The sequence below is a fragment of the Phyllopteryx taeniolatus genome, chromosome 3 (genome assembly GCF_024500385.1).
Source record: "Phyllopteryx taeniolatus isolate TA_2022b chromosome 3, UOR_Ptae_1.2, whole genome shotgun sequence".
NCBI classification, from domain to species: Eukaryota; Metazoa; Chordata; class Actinopteri; order Syngnathiformes; family Syngnathidae; genus Phyllopteryx; species Phyllopteryx taeniolatus.
In genome coordinates this window covers 13,716,536-13,740,300 of record NC_084504.1, presented here as the reverse complement: position 1 = coordinate 13,740,300, position 23,765 = coordinate 13,716,536, and the positions used below count along the sequence as shown (strand labels likewise).

Below are 23,765 nucleotides of genomic sequence, written 5' to 3'. Positions count from 1 at the left end.
CAATTGTAGACATGCTAACCCTCGTAGCTGGTCGCAAACTTTCATTTCAAGGCAGCGTTGTATTAATATATTAACGTTACCCTGAATTTGTTGAAGAGTTATGGGATGCGTGATCGGAAATGTGGTATCGTACTGGAGGTATTCCCTCGAGCAGGCGCTCTTTGTAAGCAGTTTTTGCATAGCCTTCTCTACCAAACCTCAGTACCTGGAAAAATTCCCCAAACAGCCAACCTTTCCAACACTTTTCCACAATATTGTTGCTCGGCACAGTGGTTTGGAATCCCTAGTCTAATGGTTATTCGCCGGAACCACATTTCAATTTAGGCTTATGTTTGGGAAAATTACATTTGTTGTGGTTAGCATGATGCGTTCAATGTTGTGTTGTTTTCTCAGTTTCCTGCGGTGCCATTTTTTTTATGTGAAGGAGCTACATATGACAAAAATATACACAGATGCTAACGTTAGCTTACCCTGTTGTTGTGCTTTAGCTCTGGATGCTACCCTGTTTTACTTCACAGTCTCCACTTTGCAGCGATGGCCCTTGGTCTCCTCTTGGATAAAATTTAGTTGTTGGTGTGGAAAAAGTTTCATGTGACAAAATGACAAAACTAAACACACACGTAACGTTGCTGTGCCTAAGCTCTGTATGCTGCGATAGTCTGTGAAAAAACTGATGCCTGTGAAGCTTCAATACAGCGATTCTGCTTCGACCTTTTTTGTAACCGAATTACTGGAGTTATTTGATACATCGTTGCGGCTCTATTTTTAACACATCTTACACCACAGTATGATCAGCTTGGAATCATCTTTCTGAAACATCTGACATTCGGGCCTTTGCTCATTTTGATCAGAAAGGGATGAAAAATGCTTACATTAGGCCTCAATAATCGCTATGTGTGTACTCTTAATGATAGTTGACCTCGACTATTTTCTTAGCAGATCGGCAGGAAAAATCACTCTTAAGGATAATCACTCAGACTAATTGGTCAGAGACATCCAATAATCGAGCCTTTGCTGAACTTGACCGAAAGATGGGGATTCTCAAATTCGGCCCAATTATTCACGTGTACTTGTGTGTGTGTGCGTGTGCGCGTGCGCGTGCGCGTGCGTACATACGTACGTATACTAGGCTTTACACGATCAGGATATTTGGAGCCGATCACCGATCAGCAAGTTTTTAAAAAAACGATAACCGATCACAAGAGACGCCGCAAAATAGTCCCACACCGACCACGTGTTTTTTTCACCGACAAGATTGAAAAAACTTTATTGGCCGTCAGATAGTTACAGTACTGCGCAACAAGACACATGACAAGGCTAAAAAATAAACTAGCTTTTGGATTCATACGCGACGAAGACGTGGAGTTAAATGTCTTGTGCAGAGCCGATTGATGACGTCATTGATCGGATCGGCGATTTATGAGATGAAAGCCGATCAGCATAAAATGCTAATTATCAGCCGATATTCACAGAAGAATATGCAATTAATCCGATAGATACACTTAGAAACCAACTTCAAAAGGCAAAACAACAGTTAGATGTTATCTATCTTATCTAGATTTTCTACAACAGTTAAGATACACTAACTTTGAGTACAATAATAAATCTGGAAAATTCCGTGCGAACTTCAGCGCAATAAAGAAAAGTCATTAATTACAGCCATTCAAGATTCAAACGGCAACTGTACACAGTCACCACTAGAAATAAATGAAATTGTTTACAATTTTTATAGCAACTCATGTGCATCTTCAAACAACCCAGATCAAAGAGAAATTGAAACTTTTATTAAGGATTTAAACGTCCCACAATTAAATACACAAATTAAAGACAGCCTTGATGTTCCGTTAACCATCACAGAATTACATAACTCATTAAAAAAATATGCAACCGGGACGGGCGCCTGGCCCGGACGGAATCCCTGTTGAATTCATTAAACATTTTTGGCTAATACTAGCACCTCTATTTTTCAGAACAGTCAATGAGATAAAGGATAAAGGTTGAATTAGTAGCCATATGAACACAGCTTCAATTAAGTTATTACTAAAGCCAGGTAAAGACCCCACCCCAGTGTGGGGCGGTGGGTGGGGTAGGGGGGTTTTCTGGGGGGGTGGCATTGGGTGCCTGCGGCCCCCACCGGTTGGCCAGTTGTCGGGGCGCCTCGGTGGTGCCGGCGGACCGCCCTGGGTCCCTCGGTGTGGGACGTGTCCGTCCGCCGGGCTGCTCTCGGGTGGACCCCTGGGACTGATCTCGCCCCTCGATTGATTGGGTGGGGTCCTCGACCGCCGCGGTGCGGCCACAGCTATTACAGCATACTTCTGTCAGTCTTTGTGCATGTAAAACGATATCAATTCACTTGCATGTATCTGCAGACACACACCCCTAGGAGTCTTTCACTGGGTGTGGGGTCACGTTCTTACTGCGACAAATAACTCATGAATATGCAAATCGCGTGTGTATCCCCTCACTTATACTCTCGTCCTATAGACTTTTATAATTCACATAATGCCATCACACTTCAGTTGCACAGTCGGGTTCACGACCCTTGTCCTACATGCTTCTTCTCCTGTCCTTGTCCTGTTCTATCTTGGACTGTCCTTCCCTCACAGGGTGTAGCACTACAGCCCCATGCAACACTCATATTTAATGTTTCATTGTTGCAGATAATGTAATGATTTACTTCTCTCCTGTTTTATAATTACTGCTTTGTCTTTTGTCTTTGTTTCTCTCTCCCTTCAAGAAACTTTGTTCTGTACGACTGAAAAAAAAAGCATAAAATGCTAATTATCGGCCAATACCGATAACGCCGGTCACATCGGTGTAAAGTCTAACGTATACACACACGCACACACATACCTGAAGGACATGGAGATAGTTTGAGAATTCTGTTATGGAGCTTTTTCCTTTAACTTCCAGTAGACCTGATTGATTAATAGACAAGCTGTGTGTACCCAACTTGGACTCGGGCATAAGTAATTGTAATTCTATTTGGTCACTTAATTAGTCCCGCAGAATTAAATAGATAAATAAATTCAGCCCTTGATGCCAATTTCATTGGGCAACATGGAATTTAGTAGGCATGCCTATCAGGAGAAAACCCACAACAATCCATGCCTGAGAAGACACACAAAGTCTACCAGTTCTGTGATAAGTGTCCATTTTAGGTTCATTTTGACCATTTTTCAGGGGCCCTTCAATGATGAACTTGTCCTTGACAGTTTGTCCAGTTGATGGCTTGACTCAATTTGAACCAAATGCAGTGGTGCTTTGAGATAGAGTTCAATTCGTTCCTTGGCCACACTCGTATCCGAAATCATAATTCCCAAATTAAATGAAATAAATGCCATAAATCCGTTCTAGCCTCCTCCCCCACCCAAAAAAAAAAGAAAAAAAGAAATATTTGTAATGAAAGCTGAGAATTGTGGCATCATGATTGTGGCACCTTCTGCTGTGTGTGACTTGACCACCAGGCAGCAGTATAATACAATCATGCAGACAAATGAAGGGTTTCACTCAGCAACTGTAAGTGACTCCGTCATCTGCAGTATTATTAGTAGTTTTTCTTTCCAGAGGACAAAGTATATGCCTGTGATTATTGTTATAGTGTCGGTCTACATGTTGCCGCGCAGTTTGTGTTCATATAACATTGCCACACAGATGCTGTTCATTAGCATTAATCTGAAGGCAAAGTCATGTGGTTGCTTTAAATACACATGTAATTCTCTTTTGTGTTTAGTTTGACAGTAAACGTCAACTGGGAGCGGCAAAGCAAAAAAAAAAAATCAGCTCAAAGATGGATTTTCTAGTTAAGATTAAGTTTTTGCGATTGCACGTGGGTGGAGCCTGGCAGTGAAATTTGAAGATACGCCATCAAACACATAACTACTTATGCAGCTTCAAAAGGTCAAAGCTGAACCAAATGTCTTAAATCCTGCCCCTGAAGCCAGTTTCACTTAGGATCATGAAATTTTGAAGGCATGCCTACCCACAAGAACCCATGCTTGATGAGACACAGGAAGTCTGACATTTTGGTTTGAAGCACTAATTTTCAAGGACATTTTGTCCATTTTCAGAGGCCCTACAAAGACAACTCGTCCAAGTGATTGTATCCCATCACTACCAAACTTGAACTTTGTATAGCTACTACACAGATGGGTGATGCTAGATTGCTGAACATTTTCACTTAGGAACATGAAACTTGGTAGGCATGCTTATGACTTGAACCACAAAAAAAGTCTCAAGAAGCACTGCCTAAAAAAAAGGGGTCCTTCAAAGATGAAACACTTATTGGAAGTACCCACTCTATCTTCCCTCTGCTCACCATGCATGCCACCTCCACTCTCTGTTCCAGCAGTTTTATTAACTGATTCTTTCCTAGTCCTTACTACTCTTGGTCAGATTTTTTTTTCAATATTCTGTCTTAAACGAATGATTGGAACACTATACAACAAATAATAAAATGCATCTCATACATCCCAGTATCATCATTTAAAAAGTTAGTAAGGGTTACTGTACATAATTGATGCACCTGTTTTTAACATGTTTGGAACCTTTTATTCATTATGCGCTATGTAATGTAACTATATACGGTACCAATGTGCAGTTTTTGTCTTTGTGTTTGTATTTGCTTTTATTTTGCTTTGTTTTACTTTGCTGTCTGCTGCCATGCCACCTTTGCAAATTAGAATTTGTGTTCAATTGCTTGACCTGGATAAATTAAGGTTAAATAAATGAAAAAAAAACATTTCCAGGGGTCCTTTAAAAATGAACTTTTTCTAGAGTTTTTGTCCAACTGCTACCACGTTTAAATCGCATATGCTTGACAGATGGACGACGCAAGTTTGCAAACCATAAGAGTTTTCATCATTGTGTGTGGGTGGAGCATTGCGGGGAAGTTCGTTGAGGTCCCACAAAACTAATAACACAGCTTCACAAAGTCAGAACTGAACCAATTGTCTTTAAAATTCTGCTTCTGAAGCCGGTTTCACGGAGGAACATTAAATTTGGTTGGCATGTCATATGAAATTCTCAAGAAGCTATGTCTGACACTAGAAGTCTACCATTTTGATCTGGAGCCCCCATTTTGGAAATTTTCCAACTTTCTTTCTTCTAAAGTATAGCTGTAATAAGATCATAGGGATGTTTGTATTTCCTGATTCTGATCTTTTTTTTTACATGTAACTGACTGAAGGTGGCACATTGCTGATGGCCTCCCAGCAAGCTATGGATGCAACGTCGGACACGTGCCCCACTGTCCACAATGGGAGCGCCCATCGGGAGTGTGCAGACAGGAACCCTGCTGCCACCGCCTCCACCGTTCTGAGGCTACATTTCTATCACAGCATCCAGGGAGTGTCCGACTGCAAATTCCTGGGCTACCCGGCTGGCGATTACGTAGCCGAGGAGCTATGCATTGAAGCCGCCAAAGCATGCAGTGAGTACTGGGTGAACGTTTTGTACATGTCAGGGGCTGCTTTTTTAAAAACTTTTACTCTAAGTTAGGGAGTCAAATCAATATGTCTACTTTTACCACAGTCCTTTTTTTACACTAATATCTGTACGTCTACTTTAGTGCAGAGTTTGAGTGCTTTTGCTCTGCCCCCCGATCACTTAAATGGAAGAGCAAAAGTTTTGAGTTCTGTGTTGGTGTTTGGACTAGCTAAGGCTCACCAGCATGTTGTTGGAATTGAATGTGGTGCGTTTGATGAAAGAACAAACACAGTTGACATTCAAGACCAACTTTATCAGCCTCACGCTCACTTGTGTTGGCATTAAAAACAGATTTTATTACGCTTTGCCCATTGGTGCAATGCTTGGTAGTTTCCTAGCAAAAGTGCTTTTAAAGATTTCCACCGAGTGGTTCAGTCCTCTGTTGAACTCTTCGGAATTGTGAAAGCTAAGATCCGGGAGATGTGTTCTGTGTTGGCGTGGTGGTATCAATGGACAGATGAATTTAAAAAAAATGTTTACGATTCTTTGTCGACCAATTAATGGATGGCAGTGTGGTTAGCAATAGACAAACGGTGCATTTTGGTATGGTCAAGTAAATTATTATTTTTATTTTTAGCATGTTAAGGGTTGAACTGATTAGTTGACTTTACTAACTCCGCATCAACGCTTAAAGCTTTAAGTCAAGTAATCGCTAATCATGTTTATGGCAACTCGTCTTCCAATCAGTCACTTAACAGAGGACTTTCAGTTAGCCTGTCTGCTGCCCCGGATGATAGCGAAGTATGCGGGCAACAAGGCGAAACAGTCTTCATACATCTATGTGGGTCTGAGAGTATGAAAATCAGGTGGTTGTGGATGAGAAGCAGTTAGCCTCACTAGCTTTGTCTGTTCCGATCGCCGCTAATCTTAAAATATTCATATGAGCGAGACCACAGGACGAGCGGCGAGGAACAAGGGCAGCGGTGCAAAGTCAAGCTCCATCTTCGTCGCCAAAATGTTATGTCCAATATCCAACAGCAACAGGTCAAGGAACTAAGATTAGATAATGCTGCGCTCCGATCAAACATGATTTCAACGTCAGTGGAACTACAAACTCAGATTGGAATATAAAATCATGAAAGAAACCACACTGGACATTCAATCACGAAGCATGTGCGACAATCTCATTTTTTCTCGGGCATTCCAGAAAACGCACCGGAAGACCACAAGGCACAGATTAAAGATTTCATGATGTCCGCCCTCAAGATACAGCAATATACAGTCGACAAGATTACCTTTCACCGTGTTCATCGATTAGGAGGCCCCCGCCCAGGAAACCGACCTAGTCCCATCACTGCAAAATGAACTCAAAAGGTCGTGAGCTCAAAGGGACTTCGTTTGGACTGAACGACCAGTTTCCCAAGGAAATCAACGAGGCATAAAATCTTCTACCTGATGATGAGCCACCACCGTGAGAAAGGCTGTGGCTGGTTGTCGACAAGCTATACATCAACGGCCAATTGTTTTTTGATGCCATCTTCACGCCTTTGCTCTTCTAGATAAGTACTTCTGATCTGTTGTCGTTATGTATTGTCAAAAGCGTATTGTATTTTGTTTCATTATTTTCATTTTTGCCTAGACAAAATAACGAAATCATACATGCCACCAGCATGAATTCTCACTCCTTTCTGTCTTCCTGCTCTGCCTGTTCCCACACACATTAAACACACAAGTCGGACAAAACTCTCCTTGTGCACTACAAACAACTACCACACACCATATTATCCCCGTATCACTAATGTTTGTTTTCCATGTTTGTTTGCTACCCTTCTACAGTGGGTACGGAAAGTATTCAGAGCCCCTTAATTTTTGTACTCTTTCTTATATTGCAGCCATTTGCTAAAATAATTTAAGTTATTTTTGTCCCCTCATTAATGTACACAAAGCACGCCATATTAACAGGAAAAAAAACGGAATTGTTGAAATTTTTTTGCAATTTATTAAAAAAGAAAAACTGAAATATCACACAGCCATAAGTATTCAGACCCTTTGCTGTGACACTCATATATTTAACTCGGGTGCTGTCCATTTGTTATGATCATCCTTGAGTTGGTTCTACACCTTCATTGTAGTCCAGCTGTGTTTGATTATACTGACTGGACTTCATTAGGAAAGCCACACACCTGTCTATATAAGACCTTACAGCTCACAGTGCATGTCAGAGCAAATGAGAATCATCTGGTCAAAGGAACTGCCTGAAGAGCTCAGAGACATAATTGTAACAAGTCACAGATTCTGCTGCACTTAAGGTTCCTAAGAGCACAGTGGCCTCCATAATCCTTAAATGGAAGACGTTTGGGACGACCAGAACCCTTCCTAGAGCTGGCCGTCCGGCCAAACTGAGCAATAGGGGGAGAAGAGCCTTGGTGAGAGAGGTAAAGAAGAACCCAAAGATCACCATGGCTGAGCTCTAGAGATGCAGTCAGGAGATGGGAGAAAGTTCGAGAAAGTCAACCATCACTGCAACCCTCCACCAGTCGGGGCTTTATGGCAGAGTGGCCTGACGGAAGCCTCTCCTCAGTGCAAGACACATGAAAGCCCACATGGAGTTTTCTAAAAATACCTGAATGACTCCAGGATGGTGAGAAATAAGATTCTCTGGTCTGATGAGACCAAGATAGAATGTTTTTGGCCTTAATCCTAAGCCGTATGTGAGGAGAAAACCAGAAACTGCTCATCACCTGTCCAATACAGTCCCAAGAGTGAAGCAGCATCATGGGTGTTTTTCAGCTGCAGGGACAGGACGACTGGTTCCAATCAAAGGAAAGATGAATGCGGCCAAGTACAGGGATATCCTGGACGAAAACCTTCTCCAGAGTGCCCAGGACCTCAGACTGGGCCGAAAGTTCACCTTCCAACAAGACAATGACCCTAAGCACACAGCTAAAATAACGAAGGAGTGGCTTCAGAACAACTCCGTGCCTGTTCTTGAATGGCCCAGCCAGAGCCCTGACTAAAAACTCAACTGAGCATCTCTGGAGAGACCTGAAAATGGCTGTCCACCACCGTTCACCATCCAACCTGACAGAACTGGAGAGGATCTGCAAGGAGGAATGGCAGAGAATCCCCAAATCCAGGTGTGAAAAACTTCAACCATAATTCCCAAAAAGACTCATGGCTGTATTAGCTCAAAAGGGTGTTTCTACTAAATACGGAGCAAAGGGACTGAATACTTATGGCTGTGTGATATTTCAGTTTTTATTTTTTAATAAATTTGAAAAAATTTCAACAATTCCGTTTTTTTCTGTCTATATGTGTAGATTAATGTAGAAAAAAATGAACTTAAATTATTTTACCAAATGGCTGCACTATAACACAGAGTGAAAAATTTAAGGGGGTCTGAATACTTTCCGTACCCACTGTACATATCAAAGCATTCCTGGGGGACTGGTATGGGGTCGGGAGGGTGTGGGTGTCGGACCGGGTTTCAGCACATCTGTGCTGTTTCCCGGTCCGTGCGCCCTGCCCCTCCGCCCTGCCTGCCCCCCTGGATTTTAAATGCATCACACACACCCATCCCCACATTTTAATGCACCTGGGTGACGGTGGGGGGAGGTGTTGGCTGTTAGGCAGCTGTGCCTGGCAGTTCATTTGAAATGCCATTGCCCCAAAAACGAAGTGCTTTTTAATGAAGAGAAATGGCACTGTATTGTATAAAAACAATAAAAGAGAATGTAAAGAAATAAATTGTTTTCATGAAGTGCAATTACTCTTTGTACTGTAGTATTGTTGTAGTGTTGAATGTGTGCCTTCAAGGGGCATGGCATAATGGTTGACGTGAGGAGCTCCAGTTGGGTTGGCCCGTTAGAATACGTGTGAGCTGGGCCTGAGTTGTGGCTTACAGCAACCCGTTGCGAGTGTTCTGTGTGTTTGACTGTTTGTGCCATTCAGTAAATGGCTACAAGTGGATCAGCGACTGTGGCTCTCCTTCCCTATATGCGAAGGCATTACAGCACCTTAATTGGTCCATTTTTACATTTTTGTTTCATTTAATTCATGAAACAGTTTATCAGAAGCTTGCCCGTACCTCAAATTGGAACACAAAGAACGAGGGAAAAAAACAACAACTCAGCGATGGGTCTTAAGTAGAAAAAACAGCAAGTTGGGGCACTTGTAAGTCAAGGTACCGCTGCATTTTGGGATCCTTTACAATGGAAACTGAACAAAGCCGTACTGACTGATGGAAACAGGGCTTTTATCAAGAATGAAACTGGTTTGGATGGAGCTGCAATGCTTTATCATAAAGTGCATTTGCTGTATTTTGTGTGTCCGCAGGTATATCGCCTCTGTACTGCAACCTCTTTGGCCTCTTCAGGGAGCGAGACCGCTTGTGGTTCTCGCCCAACCACATTTTCCATCTCAATGAATCCGCCTCCGAAGATCTGTTTTTTAGAATAAGGTAGCGTACAGCAATTTTGTTTGTTGTCGTTCCAAATGCATCGAGTCACATTGTGTGTTGTGCGTTCACCACAGGTACTACTACCCTGGCTGGTACAGTGGTGGGGCATCCCGGGCTTATCGTTACGGCGTTGGAAAAGGATCGGAAAGTCCCGTTCTGGATGATTATGTGATGTCATACCTGTTCAATCAGGTAAGTACTCCACTTTGGCGTTTAGTTTTCGTGTATGTGTGTTGTCAATCAATTCATAGCGTTGACAGGCGGGTTTGTGCATGGGCCATGGACAGTGGTACCGAGATTGAAGTGGTACTTGTCATGGAGTGGGAAAAATAATCACGTTTATTTTAATAGCTTGAGGCCAGTAATTCCCAACCAGTTCGCCTGTGAGAGCTCATCAGGTGTGCCGTCAGAAATTGTTTCATTTAAATGGCTGAAAGGTTATTTACTGCAAATCTACCCATTGCTTATCCATCCATGCAAGCAACGTATAATGCAGGCAGAATAATTAAATGCTCTTCCACCAGATGGAAGAAAGTCCAATTAACCTGTGTATCATATCCAATTTTTTTTGACAACGCTAAGGTGCTGTGCTGTGACATTTATTTCGTAATACAGCGTATTTTCACGACCATAAGGCGCACCGTATTAAAAGATGCAGTCTCAGTTACGGGGTCTATTTCTGTATTTAAGACATACATAAGGCGCACCGTATTAGTGGGCGCAGCCATGGTAAAACATACGCTAGCTTAAAACATACAGTAGCATGCATGCACGCTAAAACAATGTTTTTAAAAAAGCAGCGGACGCAAAACTGAGTTCGGTTGTACTTTATTGAAGTATTTAACTATGTACTCACGTTATTTTTTGATCAATCCTCATCCACAAATCCATCAAAGTCCTCATTGTCTGTATCTGAAATGAACAGCTGGGCAAGTTCTCCATCAAACACGCCAGGTTCCCTCTCGTCATTGTCGGAGTGACTCTCGTTGCCGTGCGGCTCCTCAGAAATGATGCCGGCTTTTACGAAAGCTCGAACAACAGTGCAAGCAGACACGTTAGCCCAAGCATCCACAATCCATTCACAAATTGTGGCGTAACTCGCCCGGCGCTGCCTCCTAGTCTTAGTAAAGCTGTGTTCGCCATCTGTCATCCATGGCTCCCACGCCGCTCACTTCACTTTGAACGTCCTGTTTACACGGATGTCCAGCGGTTCGTCAAGCCTCCCGGAATGATGGCAAGCTCCGAGTTTTCCCCTCAGTCGAATGGTGACTGTAGAGACGCTTCTCCCGGCTATTCTTTGCTCATTAATCCATTGCTCGAGTTGGTCTTCCAACTCGGGCCACCTCGCTTTGTTTCCACTGCGGTCAAGCCAGCCTCCACTCGTAAAGTAGCAGTCAAGCCAGCCACCCCTAATTTTGTTCATACTAGGCATTACGGTAATAGGTCGCCAACTCTCGCCGAAAGCCACCTTCAAAATAAAAGCTTCCCAATAATACGGACGTCAGTGCTCTTCGGTTAAGGAATACAACCAGCAAAGTTAATTTGAATCTTGAGATACATTAAAAAATGTAAATGGTAAAATAAAGAAAAATAAATGGTAAATGGACTGCACTTATTTGCTCCTAGTGAGCCTGGCAGTGCCTTTCATGGCAGCAGTCACCCATTGGTTGATTAATGTGTGTGTGAATGTAAGGCTTTGTAAAGCGCCTTGGGCACTGTGATGGTGTAGATAAAGCGCTATCTATATAAGTGCAGTCCAGTTACCATTTATTTTTCACAAGATATCAAATAAACTAATTTTTTTAATCCATCTCACGATTCAAATTAACCTTGCTGGTTGCATTCCTTATATTATGAGAAAAATTCATCCATTTATGAACAATGGGTTAACATAAAGTAATTTTTAAAATAACTGTGTACTACAATCAGTGATGCCGGCAACGCGTTACTCAAAAAATGCTCTCCACTGATGTCATGTCAAGTAATCTAACGCGTTACTTTTTAAATAAGAGTACTCAGATTACCGTTACTTTGATTTCTATGCCAATAGTTACTTTTTTGTTTATGAGATCCAGAACTTATTGTGTGTTTGATTCTAAAATATGCTACTACATCTTAGACAACTGCAGATAATTATAATTTACAAACTACAGTGCTTGGGAACATGAGCCAAGTCAATAACCAAGACACTTGATTCAGTCACAGTGCACGTCATCAGCGTAGCCCAATTTTCAGCCTTTGTTTTAGTAATGACTAATAAAACAAAGGAAACACACTATATTCTTAACTATCCCTAAACTAAGATTGTTAAACCCACCCCTTGTCCCCCTAGTGGAGGAACGATTTTATCAGCGGCTTGGTTAAGATCTCCAATTCCCACGAGACCCAGGAGGAATGCCTTGGTATGGCCGTGCTGGACATGACGCGGACCGCCAAGGAGAAACAGATGTTGCCGCTGGACATCTACCGCACTATAAGGTAGCGACCTCGTCTGTGTTATATCATCACATTTAAATAAACAGTTCAGCACATATATTGTGCATTTTTTTCAGAATTGAAATCAATTGCCAGGTGTCTTATAACATGTGGGACATGCTTTTGTGGAAGTGGCCCTTGAGCTGAAATTTTTTTCTCACCCCTTTATGTAAACAGTACAGTGAAGTCATATGTATTCACTGCAGTAGGCAAAGTTGTGCATTTTATTAAAATTAGGGTTGGGCATCGTTTGAATTTGAGCCATTCCGGTCCCGATTCCGGTTCCTTATTTCCTATTCCGATTCCAAACGATTCTCGATTCTGATTCTTTTAGGGCGATGGGTCATTGTTTAAATACAGGGTGTGCAAATTATGAACACCCATTTTCTTAGCAGCCCGCAGCATAGACTAAAATGAACATTTGACTCGGGGTTCTTTATAACCAGTATCAATATCAAACCTATGAACTAAAAGGCAATGGGTGTGGAACTAACCCAATTGACTTAATATTCATTCATTAATGTTTCAGTTTAAAGTTAAAATAGCATTGTTGAAATCGTTATTTGGGACTGTTTTTTCATGTCAAATGGTTTATATGTCCAAGTTTTAACTTGTAGCCTTTTATTTTGAAGGGTATGCACCGGAACCCAGCATTTTTGGCACAAAAAGTAACTTCACACGGCACTGGTGATTTTTTTCTTTTTTTTTTTAATGGATGGAATCAAATGCTATAAAACTTTGATTCCTTTCCTTACGCACCGATTAGGCACAAGGTTATTGGTTGTCATACTGTGAGACAACGTTTGTGAATTTTCTCCCAATTCATTGTGATGTAAAGTTGCTACGGTGAAGTTTTAGCTCAATGTTAAGCTTTTGTTTTTTTTTGTTTTTTCTCCAGTCATCGGTTCTTGTAAATAAATGCTAAAAACCTTCAGTCCAAAAGGGCAGCCAACCGTTTACCTTGTTACCCATCTCAATGTTGACAGACATATTTTATTGTTTCCCTCGCCCAATTAACTGAGAGTTGAGTTCACAGAAGCTCTGCATGGTGTAGGCTGAGGCTCGGTGCAGGAGGGAGCGCCTCAGATGCTTCACATCGTGAAAGCCACCTTTGTATAATATAATCTGATTCCAAGTGTTGCACTGAGGTGACAGGTCATTCATTTTAACAAAGTTAAGACACACTTTTGTTTGCTGCCGCCGCTGGGCATAAGCACGGTCATGGAGGCACGGTGCAGCCTGAAGAGCTCGCCAGCCAATCGCAGGGCGCATATAGACAAACACCCATTCGCGCTCACATTCTCACCTACGGACAATTTAGTGTCTTCAATTATTTATTTTTTTAAAGAAGCTTAACATTGGGCTAAAACTTCACTGTTGCAACTTTACATCACAATTAATTGGGACAAAATTCACAAACGTTGGCTTACATTATCACAAAGACTAACCTTGTGCCTCATCGGTGGGTAGGGAAAGGAATCAGCGTTTTAGAGCATTTGGTTACATCCATTAAAAAAAATAAAACAATCACTGGTGCCGTGTGAAGTTACTTTGCGTGCCAAAATGCTGAGTTCTGGTTTGTAGCCTTCAAAATAAAAGGAGAAGAAGTCAAGTTAAAACCTTGCACATATAAACCATTTGAGGTGATGAAACAGAATACAGGGGCAGCTATATACCTGTCAGTGAAGTCAACTGGGTGAGTGAAACAATAAAATAAAATAGTTAAAACAGTTCAAAAAACTATTTTAACAACGCTATATTTAACTTTTATCTGAAACATTAATTAATGAATATTACGGTAAGTCAATTGTGTTAGTTCCACACACATTGCCTTTTAGTTCACAGATGTTCATTTTAGTCTATGCTGCGGGGAATGGATGTTCATAATTTGGACACCCTTTATTTAAACCATGCAAACTTTTTGACCCAACCCCCTAAAAGAATCTGAATCGAGAATCGTTTGGAACCGGAATCGAACTAAGGAACCTGAATCGGAACCGGAATTGCTCAAATTCAAACGATGCCCAACACTATTTAATAAAGACGTACAGTGGACCCCCGCTATTCGCGGGGATAGGGACCAGGCCCGACCGCCAATAGGGAAATTCTTCTCGTAATTGACTCCCAGTATAATTGCAGTGGTGGTGCGGGGGTCACTGTAATTAATGCTCCTTTTAAAAATTTTATTGCATATAATTAATTTTATAATTTATTAACCAATTATTAATTAAATACAAACATTTCATATATTTTTTCAGTCAATTTATAATAAACCAATTAACCAATTATTTAATAAAATGAAATGTATAAAAAATATGAAAAGTATATGTAACTGAGCGATGCTTTGTCTACCATACACTCTCCACACAGCTACAAGTCGTTCCTGCCCAAGGACATGCAAGCGCAGATCGAGGACTGCAGCTTCCTGACGCGCAAGCGCATACGGTACCGCTTCAAGCGTTTCATCCAGCAGTTCAGCCAGTGCTGCACCACCGTGCGCAACCTTAAGCTCAAGTACCTCATCAGTATGGAGTCACTGGAGAAGGCCTTCTACACAGAGACATTCAAAATCCATGAGGCATCTAGTGGCCAGCTCATCCTGCTGGTGGCCGCCGACACCGGCATACAGTGGTGCCGGGAGAAACTGAAAGATTCCAACCAGGTTGGTGCACACTCTGATGTTTTTATGTTAACATGGTGGACCGTAAACAGGTTTAACATTAATTGTTAATTCATTGTCAGCTACTGACTGTTTTCTAAGCAGATTGCGGAGTATGTGGAAGAGTTCTGAAGGTTATGCTGAAATCCATTTCCTGTATGATAGTTTGGCATTGCCAGGAATCTATAGACAAATGCCGGGAATAAAAACACTCATATCTCTGAATTGAGTTGGAATATGTTTTGTGCTTTGCAAACTGCAAAGAAGAAATATCTCCATGCTAGGATAGAATTCTCTAAATGTACTCAATATCATCCCAGGCAGGTAAAATCTGGTGAAAACATGGCCAATTTATCATTTAACATGATTATTAGAGTTACCTTCCCAGTTACAGTGGTGCCTTGAGATACGGGTTTATTCACTACTTGACCATGCTCGTAATTCAAAACACTCAAGTCATCTTTCCCAATTGAAATGAATGGAAATGCCATTAATCCATTCCAGCCTTCCTGTATTTTTATAATAATGAAAATAGCATTAATATTGTACTTTCTGAAAACAAAGTAATTACATAATTAAATGGAATGTAAAGAATTGAAATTTTTTTTACTCCATTTATTTTGTTTTGCTTCAATTCAGTGGCCATGTGCTGCTACTTCTGGTGTATGCGCCTTGGCCAACTGGGGGCAGTGTAATACAGACATACGGATGTACATAGAGACGGTCACTCCGCAATAAGCCGCCGTAATATTCGTCGTTCTTCGGAAAGGATAACGAATATATATGTGAATATATATATATATATATATATATATATATATATATGTATGTATGTTTGTCACAATAATTACTATATAGACTTATCATATGATAAATAAAATGGACAAGATAGTTTTGCCCCATTCAATAAATTGTCATTGTTGTGGTGAGCTGGTGTGCGGATCACCCAATGAGTTAACAGTCATTAGCTGCAAGTAGGCTCATGGAATGCCGGCGGATTGGTACAAACTTGCCGGTGTGGGCTCTGTCCACAGCCTTGCTCCATGTGCAGCGTGTAGATTCACACAACAGAGACACGTAAGGAAGAGTCAACTGTTTATTGTATTCGCTAGCCCACGAGCTAGCCTGAAAGCTAACGAGCTAGCAAGTTAAGGAGCTAAACGGCTCGCTCCACCGCCCCGATGTCATTTAAAACATCAGCGGTGCCTTCCGAGTTCTTGTGTGTGTTTCAGTTTCAGAACTCTGTGCCATGAGGCACATTAGGCCGCAGATGTGGTTTCTGTAATCTGTGTTTTTTTATTTATTTATTTTTTTTTAACGGTAGCAGGTGGTTGGCCTACTGCGCAACCCCCAGCACTTGGTATTCCTAGGTGGTCTCCCATTGAAACACTATCCAGGACCGACCCTGTTTAACTTCCGAGATCGGATAAGATCGGGCATTCTCAGGACACTACGGGGGGCTTGTGTGTGTTAAGTCCGCTAAATAACACACACAGGAAAGTTCACTGTTTATTATGTTCGCTAGCCCATGAGCTAATGAGCTAGAGAGCTAAGGAGATAAACAGCTCCCTCCACCGCAACAAATTTGTTTAAAATGTCAGCGCCTCTCTCCAAGTTGTTGTATGTTAGTCCCTAATCAACACAAACACAGAAAAGTTAATTGTTTCTTAAGCACTGTAGTTTACTACAGTGAACGTCAATCTATATTTGATTGAGAGGTGAAGGGCTTGTCTTCAATGGACCAACCACACAGTCTTGCAGGTCTTTATTCTTTATTTCATACCCAAGGGAATACATATCGCAGAATAAATAATTTTTTTTTAATAAAGAAAAGAAATGAAAATATAACAACAATAATAATAGTAACCACAATACTGGTTTAAAAGCAACAAATAAAATAAAAATTATAAGGGCAGGCCTTATTTTTCATGATTTCAGACTCATTAAAAAAACATCATCGATTATTGTAATAGTTTTTGGGAAAATATGTCATTAAAAAAAGTTGTGATAGGCCTAATTAGTCTGTCTGCATGTGTTGCTCCAAAGTATGTATTCAAATATCAATTGTGTAAAGAGTGAAAACACAGTGACATCAATGCTTTTCATTAGCCCATCCATGGCTTTGTCGCAATATTCGCATTTAGCTCACCGGACTCATCGTAAGCAAAGCTATACAGTCAAATTCTTTGTTTTATGTTTAGTTTGACAGTAAACACAAGCTGGGAGTGGCACTAAACAGCTAGAAGCATCTTTTCTGCCAACTGCTGCTTATTGTGAAGTGAGTTGAGTTCACTGCCCCCCATAGAGCGTTCAAATCTCAAATCTTTGTTGGTAAGTCAAAGCAAAAAAATCAGCAAAACGACTTCTCGTATCTCTCGAAAAACTCATAAGGCACTCGTATCCTAAGGCACTGACAGGATCTTGAAAATGTACACATGATAATCATGGTAATGGCTGCCAGTGCAATGATGCTGATTTACAACTGGACGTTATACAAAATTACTCTCCTCCGAATTTTGGATTTTACAGGTTCCAGTTAGTATTTGCTTCTCGCTTCCTTTTGACTTTGATGTCGGTTTTCCCAGGAGCTGCAGACATTATGTGACTTTCCGGAAGTTGTTGACATCTGCGTCAACCAGGCCAGCAAAGAGGCTGCCACCGAGAGCCGCCTAGTCACCCTCAACAAGCAGGATGGCAAGAACCTGGTAATTTCATCACGTTGCTGTGCGCCATAAGGCAGAAGGTAGATTTGTAACTGCTTTAAAGGGGACATATTACATAAAATTTACTTTTTAATTGCATGTATACAAATGGTTATGCCCATTTAGTGTGAAATTACACAGCATGAACAAATTTTGTGAGCTGCCTACTTCCCAAAATGTTTCTATTTCCTTTCCTTTCAAATCCATTCAGATTTTGGACCTAATTTAACAGCGTTTACTAAAAATATTTAAAATAGTTTTTTTATGTTACATGTCTGAACTGCTTTTTTTTTTTTTTTTTTTTTTTAATGTACAATCCAGCTAAAAAATTTGTATACTATAAATTTGTATAAATAGTGCTCCACATCCATCCTGTAAGTGCGATTTGAAGAATCCTGGAATGTCCCCAGGTTTGCACCAAAATGTAATAGCCTATTGCATCGCTCCATTTTGTGGAAATCTGATTCATATTTTTTGTAATCTTACTAATATGATAAACATTACTTACCCAGCAGAGGAAAAGAAATATTGTTCGAAGTGTTTTTTTTGGTCATTGCAATGTTTTCCAGGAATTGGAGTTCCCTAGTCTGTCTGAAGCGCTCTCCTTCGTGTCCTTGATCGACGGCCACTATCGGCTTACTGTGGATGCACATCACTTCCTTTGCAAAGAAGTGGCGCCCCCCAGGCTGTTGGAGGCCATCGCCAGCCACTGCCACGGCCCAGTCTCGTAAGTGATCAGAAATTAGCATATTTATTGGAAGCCACTGAATTCTTCTTGTAATCTTTGACGATGGACTGTGACTCTCCTTGCAGAATGGAGTTCGCCATCAACCGACTTCAGAGATGCTCGAACAAGCGCGGCCTATACATTTTAAGGTGCAGCCCGAAGGACTTCAACAAGTACTTTCTGACGTTCTCTGTAGAGGTATGGAAAAAACAAAGGGAAAGTGTCTAAATCTCCGAATTGGGAAAGTATTTTTCTGTCCTGAACACATTAAGCATGCATTCCGGACCAAATAGCAGCTGATGGCCTAGCAAAGGGTGACAAAAACACTCGTGGCACACACAAACAGGAAAAATGCCGTTACACCCCCCCCCAAAAAAAATCTGTGCTCTGGTGTCAGTGTTAGGCAATTTACCTCCTAAAAATAGATAATAGATCAAAGAACATAATAAAAAGTTGCGTCATACTAGTTACTGACGTTTAAAAGTATTTAGCTGTATTAAAATATGGCTCTGAATTGTACTTTTGTATTTTGTGCAGATGTGCAGAACTTTAAAGTATGAAGTTTAACTTTAATAAATCAATGGCCTGGGCAGTGGTTAGCACATATTCCTCACAGTTCTGAGGTTCTGGGTTTGAATCTTGGCTCCTGTGTGGAATTTGCTGCCCACGCAGGCATGGGGGCAACATGCAAACTCCACACGGGAGGCAGGATTTGAACCTGGGTCCTTAGAACTGTGAGGCAGATGTGCTAACCAGTCGGCCAATCTGCCTCACAGGAACATTAACTGTTTGTTAAGCATAACCTCAGTGGCACGTTAGTTTCAGCCAGTAGTTGACTATAGTCAACGTCAACATATATTTGATTGACAAGTGAAGAGCTCGTCTTCAGCAGACCAACCACACAGTAACCAGGTTTACATGGAGACTTTTTTGTCACTCCGATTGAAATTATTCAGATTGAAGAGCTCTGGTCAACTGTTTAGAGGTGAATTCATATCGTCTGATCGGGTGTATACATGATGTGCACTACATTTAATTGGAACAGGCGTGAGACATGCGCATTTCGACATGCGCATTCATCAAGCTGGAGATCCGTCGTCAATCCAGCACAGTACTTTGTTTTTGTTTATTTTTTAAAAAACTTGATAAAAACAATTTATAAGTACGTAACCACAATATCTCTGTCGCATACAAGCACCGTGGTGATATCTTGTGTTTAATAAAATAAAAAAAATAAAAAATGCTATGTCACGGTCCTATTCACCATTCACCTGAGCAAGGAGAAAGTGCGGTTAGCTGTTTTGCCGAATGCTGAAGTAGGTTGGACATATACCGTATTGCATGCCTTCTTCCAGATTTCCATCTGATTGCGTGCTTTTGCTTGTTCCTTGCGGTGTCCTCTACCAGCTGTATGACTCAGTCGAGTACAAACACTGCCAGATAACCAGATCGGCTAATGGCGAGTTCAACCTCACCGGAACCAAGCGGAACTTCAGCAGCCTGAAGGATCTATTGGGCTGCTATCAAAAGGAAACGGTGCACTCGGACAGCTTCATTTTCCAGTTCAGCAAGTGTTGTGGTCCTAAATCTAAAGGTAAGTATTGTGTATACCTGCCTGCCACAACATTAGGTGCTCCTCCCAATTCAATACAAAAGCTTTGTGACATGGCATTACAATTATCAATTTGACTGCTAATGAAAACATGCATTTGTGTTTTCGTATCGGCCTAAGAGAGAATGAGGCCAACTCTGGCTATGTTCTTTAAGTGTTAAAATACCAACGTGACAAGATTTGCAAGGAAATGACAGTCTGCCAAGATGCGGGGTCTGGTTAGAATAGCCACTTCAACCCGAGTACAACACAGCAAGAACTTGGATGATGGGTTCTAGAGAAATTGAGTTTTCTGTGTTGAGTTTTCCGTTTTCTATTGCCTATAGAAAATATGATCAGATAATGCCTTCAAATTAGAGTAAAACATTAATTCATTAATTTTCCGTACCGCTTATCCTCACTAGGGTCGCGGGCGTGCTTGAGCATATCCCAGCTATCTTCGGGCGAGAGGCGGGGGTACACCCTGAACTGGTCGCCAGCCAATCGCAGGGCACATATAAACAAACAACCATTCGTACTCACATTCACTGCTACGGGCAATTTAGAGTCTTCAGTCAACCTACCATGCATGTTTTGGGGATGTGAAACAGAATTAATGTCACTTGTTTAGTTCATGTCAGTCAAGCCTGTGGTTTGCTGAGTGTGATCTCAGCATGATCTCAGCCTTGATGAACATAACTTAAATAGGCCAAAAATGTGACAAAAAAATCATAACCATAAAACACAACTAAAACCCGAGACTAAAACCCAAGACTAAAGCTCGAGTCCCAAACCCCCATGACAAGAAAAATGACCAGAACAAAAACAAAATACATGGCCAAAACCATGACCAAAAAAAAGCCCCTAAAACATGACCAAAAAATCATAAACAAAGCAAAAATGCTTAGACCCTGTAAAGTCATTTAGTGTTTTATTTCTAAAAAACATTAAATGTTTGTTTGTGTACCTCAATAATTTTTAGTGGTCAGAGTGTAATGTGGTAATTTTTTGGTCTTGGAAACGAATGAAAGGTTTTGGGAAATCATTTCAAACTATTGCTAAAAAAGTGTACAAACCCTTTGTCGCGGTATCAAACTATCACAGTATTGCAATTACCAATAAAATGTATTATTTTGAAATATTTGAATGAAGAGATTTTTTTCCATTGAAAAGATTTGCTCCATTAAAAATGTGTACCATGTTGAATTACAATAAATCAAAACAAAAGGATTACTCTACCTTAAGTGAAAGAAAACCTGCAGGTCAACAATAAAACAGATACTTGAATTCTTTCTCGAAAAAAAAAAAACACTTCAAAATTCACTTTAAATATATGCAATCTGTAATGTGTAAACCTGCAGCGCAACAATCATCACAACAAAAATAATAGATTTCTTTCTGTAAAACAAGACTTCAAAATTAAATGCAGTAATTTAAGTTGGTTTAAACATCCAGCTGCTCAACAAATGTTTTGGGAAATGTGCTCACATCGATGTGGATGCTCCTTTGCTGCTAGTGCTACTAATGGCCTAAAAAGAAAAAGACAGACATGTAAATTCACACAAAATTTATGCAACAGTTAACTCTGCTGCAAATTAAATGTGCTTTGGAAATACGGTACTGGATTAAACACAAATTTAAACATAGTATTGCATGAGCTAATCAATTTTATGTAAAAACATACTACCACACTTACTACTAGACTTTACACCGATTTTATCGGCCTTACCGGTACCGGCCGATAATTAGGATTTCATGCTGATCGCCTTTGTCATAATTCGCCGATTGATTGGCTCCGCTAAAGACATTTACTCCGTGTCGCCATCGTGCACAGTGTATTTGAATAAAAAAGTTAGTTTATTTTTAGCCTTGTCGGTGTCTTTTGGCGTAGTCCTGTAAATATCTGACGGCCAATAAAGTTATTTAAAAAAAAAAAAAACATGTTGGCGGTGTGGAACAAACAACACGTCTGAGACAGACAACACATAATGTCCGGATCAAACTACAAGACAAATTTGCTCTGTCAGACTACTGCAATAAAATCTTGTATTCCGATACCACCGCATCCCGTTTTTTCTGATCACTGGGCTTCATTGTGTCAACGCAAATGCGGCCGGATAAACTCGTTACCATGGCGACGGCAACAATAATGGATTGCGCTGTGTGTTTGTAAGAACAAAATGGGGGAAAACGTGTGTTGGTGGTCACCGTTAGCACCCATTATCTCTGTCATGTTGTAATGTTGGTTTGACCTGACTGATTAGAATACATGACCTGACTAGAGCAGTGATTTCCAACCTTTATGGAGCCAAGGAACATATTTTACAATTGAAAAATCTCACGGCACACCAACAAACAAAAATACATTGGATACATTAATTACTGTATTTACTTTCTGCCATCTAACAGAAGACCATTCATTTGTTCTGTCTGTCACTATGCCTCACTGGCATAAATAGAGGAACAAAGATACATTTATTGTAAATATAATTTTTCGAGCAATTAAGTACACAAGTAAATACAGTAAATGAACAGGTCATTTAAATAAACACATTCCTCCATCATGTGATCAGATTGGTGATCGGTTATCGTTTTTTTTTAAACTAGGGGATCGGCCCCAAAAATCATTGGTCGATGTCGCGCCGGGAACCAATCATGCCCCTTGTATGAGTGCCCGTGGCATGTACAGTACAGTACAGGCATGTACAAAGCCTCTGAGTCAACTCATCTCTTTGTTTGGCATGCAGGGAAACCTTCTCTCTCGTGCATCAACATGAAACAACGCATCTTTCCGCAATATGGCTGCTGATATGGCTTTATTTTTTTCATTTTTATTTTTTGATGAATTTATTTATTTTTTTGATGAATATTTTGGAAAAACCCGCGAAGCACTGAAGGCGTAAAACGTGAAGCGCAAAGTGGTGAGGGAACACTGTATTCGAATTTACCATAGAAAATCCCATTGATTAATCATTAGTCAATTTGTTCCCTTATAGCCACAAAGATGTTTTTAGATAAAACTGGCAAGCAATAATTCAGTTTTTCTGTTTTTTGTTTTGTTTTTTTTAATAGATAAGTCTTGCCTGCTGGTGTGCCGGAGGAACAAGGTTTCCGATATACCCCCCTCGCCATCACTGCATCGACCCGTCAGCCAGATGGTATTTCACACCATCAAGAAGGAAGATCTCGAGTTTGTACGTTTTTTTTTTTTTTTTTTTTTTTTTTTTTTACAGCTGAGTTGATAGAGCTGGTTGTCCAGTGACCGAAGAGTCACCGGTTCGAATCCCAGTTCTGACTGTCCGCTGTTGAACTTTCTTTGGGCAAAATTGCTCTAAGTGGGCCTGGCAGCGCCTCTCATGGCAGCAGCCATCCATTAGTGTATGAATGTGGGTGTGCAGTACCGGTGCTGGGTTGAGTGGCGCCCTGTGTGATGCCCCTAGATGGCGCCCCCCAGGTCTATCGTTAACTCTCTCTCTCTGTGTGTGTGTGTGTGTGTGTGTGTGTGTGTGTGTATATATCTATGTATGTATATTATATATCTTACATGCAAATCAGTCTCCTTTCGGGGAAATGTGCTCTTTTGAACTCAAAATAGGCCATTTATGTGAATCATATAATTCCGATGAGTTTTTCTTGGAGGGTCGCCGTTGCTGTCAGTGTTGTCATAGGCTGTTTTGCTCCTTGAACGCTTGGAGCTAGATCCATTCCACACATCCATGTAATTG

At 40.8% G+C, this 23,765-nt stretch overlaps 1 protein-coding gene across 1 annotated transcript in view; it reads left to right on the top strand.

Annotated features, from left to right (window-relative positions):
- The window catches only part of jak2b (Janus kinase 2b), a 50,495-nt gene that overhangs the window by 3,293 nt on the left and 23,437 nt on the right, over positions 1-23,765 (top strand). Inside the window, exons 2-11 of the mRNA XM_061767065.1 lie at positions 5,189-5,431; positions 9,763-9,886; positions 9,961-10,078; positions 12,219-12,364; positions 14,732-15,023; positions 17,606-17,725; positions 18,292-18,449; positions 18,536-18,647; positions 19,857-20,043; positions 23,113-23,234. Coding sequence (XP_061623049.1) covers positions 5,203-5,431; positions 9,763-9,886; positions 9,961-10,078; positions 12,219-12,364; positions 14,732-15,023; positions 17,606-17,725; positions 18,292-18,449; positions 18,536-18,647; positions 19,857-20,043; positions 23,113-23,234 — 1,608 coding nt within the window. The 5' untranslated portion in view covers positions 5,189-5,202. The remainder of the gene's footprint in view (positions 1-5,188; positions 5,432-9,762; positions 9,887-9,960; positions 10,079-12,218; positions 12,365-14,731; positions 15,024-17,605; positions 17,726-18,291; positions 18,450-18,535; positions 18,648-19,856; positions 20,044-23,112; positions 23,235-23,765) is intronic.